Consider the following 14,042-nt stretch of genomic DNA (forward strand, 5'->3'; position numbering starts at 1 on the left):
TCTTAGTGTATTTACCACTACATGGTTATTCCTTAAGAAACAGAGTCCTTCAACATTAAGCTCATCATGATTTGCATTTTATAGTTAAGCAGTTTACATAAGGTCTTGTATATAGGTCAATTGGGTCATTGTTCTTATCCATGTTGGCCCGAGAACACAGTTATTTCGTAGTGCATTTCTTTTAGACAATAAATTAAAATTGAAAATCGCACCTGCTTATCTCAAAAAGATTTCTAAAGTGTAGTGTACTATTTTTGGGACAAATAATATTAAAATTATAGAAAAGTCTACCGGCTCTAACTCAAAATATGGACAACCCTATGTTAAGGGGGTCCATAATTCAATTTGACAGCTTCAAACCAAATCATTGCTTTACATGAACATTCAGCACCCAATTTTTTTAACATGCACTTTCATCCCCCTAATTAATATTTCATGCATAAAATATAAAGAAATAAATTTGGAAAGTGTATGAAATATATTTGCAAAATATACTTTGTCCACACTAGGGACTATATTTGTAGACAACAAAAATCAAAGGACGATAACTGTGTCCTCGAACCTAATTGTTTGTCGAAGGTCATTGTCTTACAGGTACCTAGTATATACTAGTTGGTGCTTTTCATCAAAAAAGATCATGTGTTTATTTTAATGTTTGCCGACAATCAATTAAATAAAATTAACGGTAACAATTTTATTCACATGAATTTAAGATGTTGGATAGGACCATTTTATTTGAAAGTTTACTAGTAGTATATTCATTGTTTCTGTCAATGCATTGTGTTATTTTAATTATAGACCTCTAGAGGAGAGGGAATAGGGCGTGGAGTCAACGTTACAGTCGTACGAGATAAACCAAGAGATCCAAACCAGGCAGATGGCATAGCTGAATATTATGATTATAACAAATCTCATGGAGTACAAATGCGTATACCTAATGAGGCAGATTTCCTAGCAGTGTATTCTACTTCCCATGGTTAGTGTTATATAATAATGATGGCAGTTGCAGAGTATATATTAGTACTGATGTAGCTAAATCAAATAGAGATTCTTTATATGCCTGTCATATGTCAGAAGCCTGTAATCCAATGGTTGTCGTTAATTCATGTATGTCATATTTGAATTCATACCGTTTGCGATATAAAGTTTGATTTCGTGATTATACATGTGTTTATAAGTTGTACCTGGCTTTTAATCAGCTTTCAGTAGCTGAGCGTAATCTTACATTAGTACTTTGTTTTTTGTTGTAATGTTAGATGTGCTTATGCTTCATACCATTCTGATGAGCTAACCCATATCCAATTGCATGATTTTTAAAGTTTGGTTTATTATTGTTTTATTACACCACTGTCCCTGCTAAAGGTAGGGTTGACCACTCACTACGGTTAACAAGTTATTATTTGTCGATGTAAATGTCGTACTCGCCAATTTGCAATGAAAAGTTATTTGATGTTTGAGTATAGATTTTATTTCATTTGAAATGCACATTGTTCATTGTCCTTCACATGTAAAAGATGATAGTTATGTTTTTTGATAAAAAAAAAAACAAACAAAACAAGTACATTTTACATTGGAAATTTAACCAGGCAGTTGATTGGAATTGAAACTCAGCTTTAAAATGTAATGTCCCAAATGTGTAACCTGTTTGCGCAGTTGTTACAATTTTTAGTTTATCGAATTTGAAAATGATAAATAAAACATTTGAAATTTTGGTCCGTAGTTTTTGACTTTTTTATACAAAAATTTCGCTTAAACTTTTGTAATATTTTAAACTTCTTTCTAAATTTTAATAGTATTGGGGTAATTCACTACAATTATACAGTTAAAGAATATTGTCTTTGGTAGTGATTTCTTTTGCCCAAACATACGAAAACAGTTAAAAATATTTTTTTATGAAAATTTGATATATACTATATACCTATATACAAGATTAATATGTAATGAAAATATTTTTTATAAATGACCAAACAGTATATTAAACTATTGATATCAACGTTTCCTGTTATATTTGTACACAAAATAACATGCTGTTATCTCAAACAGTTGATATTCTTTTGACTGAGTTGCATTCTTGGACTATTATAAACTAAAAAAAAAAAAAAATAGAGCACATCATTTTTTCCTCCATTTTAAGATTTTTTTTGGTGTTAATAACGTAATGGAATGGCAAATTTAGTAATTTGTTTTATTTTTAACTGTATCATGAAAATTTCAAATCTTATTATATTATGTAAGCAACAACTAGTATCAGAAAACACTTATTCAAAATTCTAAATATTTCCTGAAAGTTTAACTTTGGAATTACCACGATACAATATAACAGTAAAGCAACGCAATGGACTATAATTGAAACTGGTATTCTCTATTGAATGTATTTATTCTTGTGTTATTCATGCTAATAAATGTTGTTCTGAAAGCTACTAACATTGCAATTACAATCATTAAAAAAAAGATATAACCATTATAATTGCAAGCGTTTTCGTAAAAAAAATATTACTTTGCAATTACCAAGATGCAATTTTTACCTACATTGCAACGCAATAGCCACCTTCATAATTGAAACGGAAGTCATCAAATTGAATCTTATTGTCCAGACGCCTTGACGTCAGACAATAAAAGTTTCTTAATGTTTTTGACATTTCTAGCCATACAAGTCAACATCCAGCGATGTTTAAAGAACAGAAAACAGTATTGTTGATGGAATTTGATTTTTGACATATACTTTCCTATTCTGTAATGATTGCACTATCAACTTGTATAATAATTTTGAAAATACCAGTGCTATTTTTAATAATATTTATTGAGTTGTTGTACATATTAATATATTGTATATTTTTCTAATCTAATAAATAAGTAACTGTGTTTTCTTTCGTTATCATTTACAGATAGCATTGTTAACTTGCTATAAATAAACTTACATATAGAAAATATTTTTATTGCTTTCTAGGAAGAACCAATCGTTTGAAAAAAAATATTAAGCAACAGTAGTTTAACGCTTTCATAATTTCATAACTCAATCAAGAAAAGACAAGTCAAGGTTACCAATAAAAACTTTTGCTTTGGCTTAAATATTGCGACCTCGCGTTACTTTCTCATTCATAGAACCAGCGATCATGGGAGGTTATTTATACAAGACAGTTACTTCGTACAACGCTTTCATACAACACAGATGAAAAGGCAAAACTTGTAAATATATGCGGTTCTCCGAGGTCATATGCATTAATTTATTCGCATAGTTATAACCACAGGTGTGTCCCAATTGTCGCAACCACAATCACGTCCTCTTTTTTTCTTTGGTTGTGGTATCAATGAATTTGTCCGTACCATGAGCAACGCTGCAAGATCAAGGACCTTCGCACCCTTCCAAACATGCCTAGTTTTGCGTAAGGTTCGTAGTTTTCAATGTTGTTTTCTGTAGTCTGTTGTTTGTCTTTTCGTAGTTTTTCGGTGTTTGCCCTGATGATGTCGGTTTCTCTCCGACTTACGAGTTTTGATTACCCCTTTGGTATTCTCCAACTCTTTTTCACATGCGCATGGAACGAAATGACTCAGTCATATGACAGCTTGTTCAAAGCGAAAGACCATATAGGTGTGACAATAATGCGTTGAAAATAAAGCTTTCTTTTGTACTACAGTGGTTAGTCGTTGCAAAAAAGAGTTAATATGCATGAAGACAAATGAATGAGGAAAAAAATAATGCATGGTCTTAATGCCGGATAATTATTATATGCCAGGGTCGCTCATTTTCGTGTTTTCTTTACGTACTTTGGTCAAACGTCCAATCACACCTACCAGTCCCCCAAAACATGCCGTCAGACGTTAAATAAAGCTCTGACCATCTTAGCACAACGGGTTGATAGGGGATATCATATACGATAATGGTCATCCCTGGACTTTTACGTTTTTAAACTTTTAAAGTTTGGCGTATTTTTGGATGCGCAGGATATATAAAATGGTCCTTCATTGTTTAATTGCTATTTTACATAGATGTAGCAAATGTAAAATAAACAATGAAATAATGCAGAGTACAGCTACCAACTTCATGACTAATAACTTGAACAATGGGGTTAGAAACGGCTCATAAATTGAAAAAAAGTAACCAAAGATAATAAGCATATAGTTTGTTACACCAGATTTTTTTCGTCTCCATAATCCTATTATAAAATCAATTGCGCTCGAATAAAACATAGGTGAAAGGTCAAATCAAACACGAAGTAGAAGAGCATTGCTAGTAAAAAGTTCTGGAAAATTGTACCACATACGACTAAGGCCATATACCCCTTAAGGTAGAAAAGCCTTAGACATTTGATATATTTTATTTTTATATATATAAAGCTGTTATAATTAGATTTATAAAGCTTTTGGGTTAATAGAAGTATCAAGTTTAATAAAACCTCAAAAGACAACAAGCAAACAATGCAAAGAATAGTGTCTCGTCTACTCAAGGTTTACAATTGGCACTCGAATGAAAACTGTCGAAAAGCCAAACGAATTACTAAGTTAAAGAGCACAAAAAAAAAACATAAATCCAAAATTTGTTCCATGTCTGTCATAGGCAATCCACGCCTTTTAAATGACCTAATAATTACAACGATAACTGTATATGAAATGATTGCATCAATAAACTTGGGATTATCAACAGTAAGAAAATGTTTTTCACCACGATATTAATGCTATTATTGTTTAAAATGTAGATTAATTTCTTGTTCTTTTTTCTTTCTGACGTTTTTCCATGATAGATTATTCCTAGCAGTAAAGAAGAATCGATAATAAAAAGTGCACAGTTAGTACCAATCTCACCATTCCAAACAAGAATATTGTCAAGCAATAATATTAAAGCCTTTCTGTGCATGTCTAGGAACAATGCTTTTTCGTCTGATTCAACTCAACATACCCAGGTTATTGTTACAACAGATGAATTCAAAACTTTATTCATCAGCTGCCTATCCATTTATTTTATTTTTGTCAGATAATGTGGAAGAAAACTGTATAAAGTTGAAACATTATAATTGTCCATAGAGTTAATTTCACAATCAGACGAACGTACATTTTGTAGAAGAACACCTGGTAAAAGCAATAGTTTGAATATATATCTGTACGTCTCACCATTCATGCAAATCTTTTATAACGTTCCAACACCCTCAGTTTTGTTTCTATGATACAGTTTCATAATGTTCATGTTACTCAGCTCTGTTGTTAAGCCAATATTTGCAGCGATGTTTATAAAATGAAATTAACATACATGCAATTTCGATTTTAGCCATGGCCTTGTCAGTTTGCTGGAAAATCTTGCTTGCATTATGGATCGAGTATTTGACACTTTATGATGTTATAAACAACTCATAACTGTATTAAATCATATAAATTCACAGAGTCAAACAAAAGACAAGCGACAATATTTCCTTTTAAATGTTCTTGGATATATGTCTTACCACAGAACATAGAACAAACAGGCATAAGTGTTTTAGTTTTTCGTGTGATTTGTGTCTGGTTCATTGACGTTAGAACAACATTTCCTTTTTATTCAATATAATCTGCCCTAGGAATGGCTACAGTATAAAATTCAGTAAATTAAATCATGCAAGCTGTTTGAAAAATATGAAAGTAAAAGCATACATCAACAACAAAATTTAGATTTTCATTTTTCTATAATTATCATAACTTTGTCTTGAGCCCACTCAAAAAACAATTCTGATTTGATTCTCATGTATAGTGATTTTTATGTGTTCCTGCTATAACCGAAACAAACCACCCGTGTTTTAACATATTCTTGTCTTAATTCATTGAGAAGATCTTTTTGAAATAACACTTGGCATAAAAATAAATGGATACAAAAAAAAAACAGAGAAAATAAATTCCGAAATTCATAATAAAAAAATTTCTCACTAAAAATATGCAATATATATATACATGCGTACAACAAAATAATGATATCTGAAAAATATAAATCTATAATATCATATTACATAATACAATAGCTTCGTCTAGGGAGGGATCAACTCAGTCATCTAAGGAAATAAACATATTAACTGTAGCATATGCAACATAAGCTATCAGAAATAAAGATGTTCATAAACCAAAACTGTCATAAATAACCAAATTAGCTGACTGAAATTCAAATGAAAATCTAAAAAACATTCAAAATAATAATGAGTTGAAAGAGGGTAGAGGGAAGGAAAATTGATAAAATTTAAAAAATTATCAATCGTGTGTAAAAAAAATGTAACCTGTAGCGTAGAAACTTATTAATGGTTACACAGTCTATAGATCTTTGTGCAGGGGCCCCCAAAGGTATTTGCAAGAGTATAATTGGAATCAGAGCAAATGATTTCCCTCTTTTGTACATATTTAGTTATCAAAGTAGGTCGCCTTTACGCTTTCCTCCTACAACCGAAACAAACCACCCGAGATTTAACATAACCTAGTCTTAATTCACCGAGAAGCTGTTGTATTTCAATTATGGATGTTTAACGAATGATATGAAAATTCTCAGTACTGCGCTGTTCGTTTTCTTTGAAGTTTTTATATGTTTGGTTTGTACAGTTTGTCGCAACTTCTTGTACTGGTCGTTGTGCGTTTTGACTTTTCAAAAATGATAAATATTAAAAAAAAATGAATGTTAATACTGCGTGACAAATTCTTAAAACTTATGTGAGCGAAATACTCTAAAGTGTAATCTAAAATTCATCTCCAAAATATAATTATAATAATATTTTTGAAGAATAATTACTCGACAGTCTTTCACTATAAATTTATTAACTCTATAAAATTCCTTTTGGTCATATCTTTTGTGGTATGATTGGAGGTTCGGTGGCAAAGTTGTTACTCACATATTTATTAAGAAAAATTTTCGAAGTTTGAACAAACTAAAAGATCAATAAATCCCCACATTTTACGTTAAAAGATAGTTGCTACAATATAAAAGGGAAATATACCAATGAGATATTCAAACTCATAAGTCGAAAACAAACTGACAATACCATGGCGCTAACGACGAAAAGAATAAGCTACAAACTACAAGCATGTTCCCATGTCAGTATGCAAAAGTAGTTTCCAACTTTTTTTTAACATCTAGAAGCATGATACACATACGACATAAAGACGCCTGATGGTTCTTACACTAAACATTGTAACCTTAGCCACTGGCGTTGGACTAGTACAGGTACCTAGTTTGAAACATTGTATTCCAAAATTCTTTATTTCTTTTGCAATAAAGTAAACAAAAAGTATAAACATTGTACAAATATTGTGACAGAACGACTGACATATTTCTTCCATATCTTTATATAAGTGGCACTAACTGCCAAACCTATGCCTACTGATTTGACACAAACTCCAAAAATTTGATTCATTACATACTTAAACATATACATATACAAGTTTTCAAAACATCTACTCTAAAATGTTAATATGACAATTAATCTGATTGATTGCGAGTTTTAGGGCCTGTATGAATGAATGATATTGTCATGAAACAACGAACGAGAAAAGCTCAGACAGTTGTCTGCCATATGCTGAAGAACTTTTTTTTTCTTGTAGGAAATATTAGTTTGAAAAAAACTCTACAGTCGAGACAAACAACGATTGAACTAACGTTAAAAAATGAAATCAACACTTTAAAAATAACAGGAGTCCGAAGCACTTTTCTGAATTTACCTTCACCAGGAACGCTTAAAGCCGAATATTTCAAAGCCAATTATGTATAAGAACCGAAGTAGTTGAAGAGCAATAGTATTTCACTGAGTATATGTGCCTGTTCGAAGTTATTGAGGAGCCACATCGTAGTCAGTACTTGTCTCTGAACAGATTATTGAGATTGTACTGTTACAAATGACATTAGAAGAAGAGGTATTATAAGAGTCATTATTTGTACACTGAAAAGATCTTCAAGTCATCTGTTAAGTTCATTGATTAATGAACAGGCTAATATAATCTGAAAAATTTAGTACAACAGAAATGTCTCAAGATGTCACCTATGACGACATTAACATGTCAAATTTGAGATGTCTGACCTAAAATTGTCATTTTATACGTAGATTTTTGTCACATTTGCATTTTGGGTAAAACCTTCACTCATATCTAAACATTAATGACGAGATACCAAAATATTGGCAGTTCCGACAGTCTTGCGCAAAATACAAGAGGTTAAAAGCTCATATGTAAAAATGTTAGATAAAACTCAAATAGAATTAATACTGATGAATGATAGTCTAATGTCTTATGAACATCTAAAGTATGTTATCGTGCAGATGTACATGTATAATACATTTTGATTTCCGAATTCAGAAGTTGCTCCACCTTATCTTTTACTTTGTGTAAACAAGACACAATTTTGCCGTGTTTAACAAGATGACTTTGAGAATTATTGTGATGAGGTAAATCCAACCAGTCAATCAGATGCGGATTCTTAAAAATTCCAAAAATCTACTCCAATTTTCCATTTATACCAAGGATTTTAATTTTTATTCACTACTATTCCACAAAGAATAATTAATCTTTATTTACCAAAGTCATAAAAACTATAGGCATATAACATATAAACTACACAAAGTATACATAGATAGCAGAAGGTAGTGTGAAACATATTACAACATGTTAGATCTTAATCTTTGTGCACGAAATATAAATTTACCCAAACTACATAATTCTCTAAGATTAAAAGAACCCATTAATTGTATATATTTATACATAGAAGGTTTTCTCCAATAATAAGGTTTGCTAAAATAAGATCTAAGTCCTTGATAAGTGGGACATTTTAAATTGAAATGCATCTCATCTTCAATGTCATTTTTACAAAACCTACAGTCTATTTCTTCTTGGAATTGCAGAATAGCGTCCACATTCTATAGCTAAATCATGACTACTAAGTCTTATTTTGTTAATACATGTCTTATAAATAATTGGTATTGGTTTACATAAGTAATATTGTAAACAAATATTTTGAACCATATATCTTTAGAAAGTTAAATCACAAAAATACTGAGCTCCGAGGAAAATTTATAACGGAAAGTCCCTAATCAAATGGAAAAATCTAAAGCACAAACACATCAAACGAATGGACAACAACTGTCATATTCCTGACTTCTTGCTTCAGACAATCAAACAGGCGTTGTTTAATTATCAAGTAAAAAGTACTAGAGAGCTTACTATCAAAACATAAACCTTGATTATACCAAATATCACCTAAACTTATACTAAGCAACTCATTTTTAATAAAATACAACCAATTTGCACATACACAATTGAAAGATTTACTAGATCTTCTCATTAAATCGTGTTTTTTATCAATAAAATTAGAATCGTATATACCAATTTCTTTTTTTTTTGATTATCGAAAACTTACTTTGTGACAGAACCACACTGATTAAAATATGCTTACACCAAAGATAATAGCATATAAATGTTGAAAAAGGAGGATTGATATTACAACTGGCAGTCCATATTCCACTGGATACTATTTGTCATAAACAAGAGTTCCCTCAACCAACATACATAGCTAAATTCAAGGCTTTACACCGTTTTTTCTTTATTTCTGATTGCCTAAGGTATGAATTCTTTTCAAATAACGGTGTTTCGGGATTTTTAGATTGGTTCACTCTATAAGTGGCCTACCTCAGGTTCCTTTTCAAAAGTCTCCCAACTAATGCCTGGTTTCGGCAAAATATTCTTTAAGATTTCTGCTGCGTTTATTCGCAATGATAGGCACTTGTTTAGATATTTGTCTGCATACATCATCTGTCTGTACATTATTCCAGGACTTTCTTAATGCTCTACCCAGCCCTTTATCTGCCGGGTTATATTTAGTTATAATAGTCAAAGGTATATCTTTCTTAGTGGTCTTTCTAGTTAATGTATTGCAACGTTTAACTTTGTTGCAAGTATCTGAAATCAGATCTCTAGTAATGTTTTTATTATATCCTCTGGCTACTAATTTTAGTTCAAGGTTAATAAGATGTTTGTTCAAATCAATTTCATTATTATTATTTCTAATGTGCCGTATAGTTTCTCCCACAGTGATACTTTTAAAGGTACTCTGCGGATGAGAGCTATTAGGTGGTAAATATTGATAAGTTTCTGTCTTTTTAATGTGAGATTTGACAGCCAAGATTACATTTATATGAAATCTACACCTTTATAAACCTCTAAATCTAAGTAGGTCAATAACTATTCAGATACTTCATATGTAAATTTTAACAGATTGTCGATCTTATTAGCAATGCTAAAAAATCCTCTATTTTACCAGTGAAGACCATAAAGCCGTCATCTCTATATTGACAGTGTAATTTAATGAGTGTTTTGTACTGGAATTTATCTAATATCATCTTTAGTATAGAGGCCAGATGTAAATCTGTGCTTGTAGGCGATAAAATACCTCCCATGGGAGCGCCTATTATCTGTTTATAGATGTGTCCATTATATTCAAATTCATTGTTTTGTAATACTATTTTAATCAGCTGAGCTAAATCTGCTGAATTGGGGATTTGAAAATCATATGATGGCTTGTCAATTATTTCTAAATTGTTGATTGTTTCTTGCAAATCTTTTTTTTGCATGTTTGTATACATCGAAGTAACATCACTGGCAATCAGAAAACATTTGTTTTCTATCCTTTCTTTCTCTAATTTTACAATAAAATCTTTAGAGTCTTGAATGAAGAATGGATCTTTCCTCAATAAAGGCTTAAAAATTAGATCTAAGAATTTTTCAATTCTACAAGTTAGGGAATTGCTTTTGTTGATAATGGATCTATATGCAACCTCAATATCTGAATGGCTAAAACCTTGTTCAATGATATTTTTAACTACCACTGGGTTATTTGTGGATTTTAGGTAGAAAATACATGTTCCCATGTTTCGGGTTATATCTCCGTGTCAGAAAAGTATATGTTTTCACATCTATTTCTTTCTGAGAAAACAATTTCCTAACTATCTCTTCTATCTTTTTACTAATAGATGCAGTATTAGGTTGTTCAAGTTCTACGTAATATATGCTACGTAGTTGATTTTCTCCTGCTCTAGTAAAGTTATTCTTATCTATTAATACTGTAGTATTATTTTTGTCTGCTTTAAAAATATAAATCTCAGAATTATTAGTAAGTTTCGCTAGCGATTTACGTTCTACTCTCGACAAATTGTCTTTAAATGAGTTCACGTCCAAGTTAGATATAGCCAACATTGTGTCTGTTATATAATTTTCAAGAGCATTGTTGCACCTAGGAGGTACATGTCCTGTTTTTAAGTATAATGAATGGAGTTCTGTATTTTCTGATGTGTCAGAATAACAAAACCTTCATCTCATTTTTCTGGCTAATTCTATAAAATCTGCCATAATATTATTTCTGACGTGAAATAAGGGCTCGGAACAAATTTAGTTCCTTTGCTCAGAAGGAGGATCTCTTCATTAGATAATTTTGTTCTAGTAAAATTAAGAATAAAATTCTTTTTGAACTCAGCTCGAGTTCTTTTATTTCTTTGGGTTTTTGAATTAACCCTTCTCTTGCGATTTATCAATCTATAAGATTTTCTAAAGCGTCTGATACCCATGCTGATAAAGAACATAACTACCGAGAAGGAAACAATAAATACTGATAAATCTAAACTACACATGCGTGCGCATAAGAACAGCCCAATAGAAAATGATAACATACTTCCATAAAGATTAATTATCATTTAATCAATAAATCCTACACCACAAAGAAATAATAGAAACTCAAAAATCCATCAAGTGAGAAAGTTAACATATAAAGTCCAACTTTACTGTGGTTGAATGAAGTACTAAAATCTAAACTAAAAACTAGTTACGGTAAGTTTCCTTTCCAGGTAATATTTAAAGTTCACATATAAAATCCTGCTTTTATTACACTTAAATCTTTTTTTGAACTTATCTTTTGGCTAAGCCACAGTTGGCTTCCTAGCCAGAGAGTCTTTATAGTTCTGGAGTTTTCTATTGTACTCAATTAACTCCTGTGCCGCTCTAAATAATTCCCTGCTTTCTTCATACTTAGCTGACTTTTGCAGCTTTATATCTGCTTCCTGCAGTATGTCTTCAAGTTGTTTAGACACTTTCCGAATGCCTTTAGCAAGTGTTTCTGACAGTTGTGCTAAGGCAACTGTTTTTAAGTTCTGTTGTACATCTCGAACTTTATCTTTGATATGTTCTTTTGACGGATGCTCCATCAATCTAGGAGTGAATTTCAAATCCACACTCATGTAGGGAGGCAGTATCTTTGAACCCTTGGCCAACCTCAGCCCTTCTTGGATGGTGTTCAAGTTGTGCTTCGCCTCCATAAGAGTCATTAGCTCTTCAATGACTGGTTTCACTGTAGTGTCAGGCCCCTCCTGTGGAATCACTTGTATTTCCTCGGAGAACATAGGCCTGCGTATTTCTTGTTGAGCCGACTGTGGCATATTGACATCACTAATGGGTTCGTCTAAGTTTATACTAACTCCCGTTAGCGCCATGTGTTGCATAGGGCGCGAATGGAAGCCTTCCATCTAAGTTTAAGCGGTTTAAATCCATTCTTTTCTTTTTATTCAGTTTCAATAAAATTGAGAATGGAAATGGGGAATATGTCAAAGAGACAACAACCCGACCAAAGAGACGAAAACAGCCAAAGGCCACCAATGGGTCTTCAACGCAGCGAGAAAATCCCGCACCCGGAGGTGATCCTTAGCTGGCCCGTAAATAAAAATGTGTACTAGTTCAGTGAAAATGGACGTCACACTAAACTCCACAACATATAAATGAACTAAAATTAAAAAAAAAAAACATACAAAACTAACAAAGGCCAGAGGCTCCTGACTTGGGACAAAATGCGGCGGGGTTAAACATGTTTTTGTGAGATCTCAACCCTCCCTCTATACCTCTAGCCAATGTAGAATAAAGAAACACATAGCAATACGCACAGTTAAACTCAGTTCAAAAGAAATCCGAGTACGATGTCAGAATAGGTAACAAAAGAAACTAAGCAAAATGACAATGATAAATAAATGAACAAAGGACTACTAGCAGTTACTGACATGCCAGCTCCAGACCTCAATTAAACGGATTGAAAGATTATGTCTTCATCATATGAAAATCAAGTACAATCCCTTCCGTAAGGGGTTTAGTATCATACCATCATAAAATATATGAGAAGAACATAACCCATATCATGCCAATAACTGGTTTTAGAATAAATGTGTTTATTTCCGATGCAAAGATCCTATGAGTGAATCAATATTAATACCAAAATATGCAATCCTTAATGACTTGACAACAGTATCGTAACTATATCCTTTCCGAATAAGTCTGTTTAAAGGTTTGGTTAGCTTTTGAGGTGAATGCTGACATTTTTGTGCTTTGTAAAGAATATTACCATAAAATATTGGATGTGAAATACCCGAACGTATAAGATGTCTGCATGTTGATTTATATGTACCGATGATAAAATTTAGTAAATGTTTTGACTAGTTTGTGATATCGAAAACCCTGGTGTAATAATTTTTCAGTAATACAGAGATTTCTTTCGTTGAAATCAAATACGTTGTTACATACACGAGCGAATCGTACAAGTTGAGATATGTAAACACCATAAGATGGTGACAAAGGAACGTCACCATCTAAAAATTGATAATTAACAATAGGAAATGAAAAATCATCTCTTTTATCATAAATTTTGGTATTAAGCTTAAAGATATAGATATCAGGATCCAGGAAAGGGCAGTGTTCATTGTTAGTATAAGTATTAGCTTTATTTAAAGTCAACTTTAGCTTATCTCTGTCTGAAGGCATTAGAATGAATGAGGTTTGTTATTGTGTTGCCTTGTACTCATGTGGTCTATAACTATTACTACTCTCATATATCAATATTTCAGTGAGTCTTGTCATATCATATGTCCAAGGAAATTTGATATTAAGATAAATTTCTACAATTGAAGGTCTGCATCATAGATTGATCTTTTCCTTGATATTTACTCAGATTGATAACTTCAACTTAGTTTCTATGACAAACGTGATGGTTTCAACCTTCCTATTGTAATCTTCTCATCCCCCAGCAGTCT

At 31.8% G+C, this 14,042-nt stretch overlaps 1 protein-coding gene across 1 annotated transcript in view; it reads left to right on the forward strand.

Annotated features, from left to right (window-relative positions):
• The window catches only part of LOC127729784 (caspase-3-like), a 44,799-nt gene that overhangs the window by 12,401 nt on the left and 18,356 nt on the right, over nt 1–14,042 (forward strand). Inside the window, exon 5 of the mRNA XM_052238066.1 lies at nt 799–976. Within this exon, the coding sequence (XP_052094026.1) occupies nt 799–976 (178 nt within the window). The remainder of the gene's footprint in view (nt 1–798; nt 977–14,042) is intronic.

This window comes from Mytilus californianus, unplaced genomic scaffold (genome assembly GCF_021869535.1).
Source record: "Mytilus californianus isolate M0D057914Y unplaced genomic scaffold, xbMytCali1.0.p SCAF_1, whole genome shotgun sequence".
NCBI lineage: Eukaryota > Metazoa > Mollusca > Bivalvia > Mytilida > Mytilidae > Mytilus > Mytilus californianus.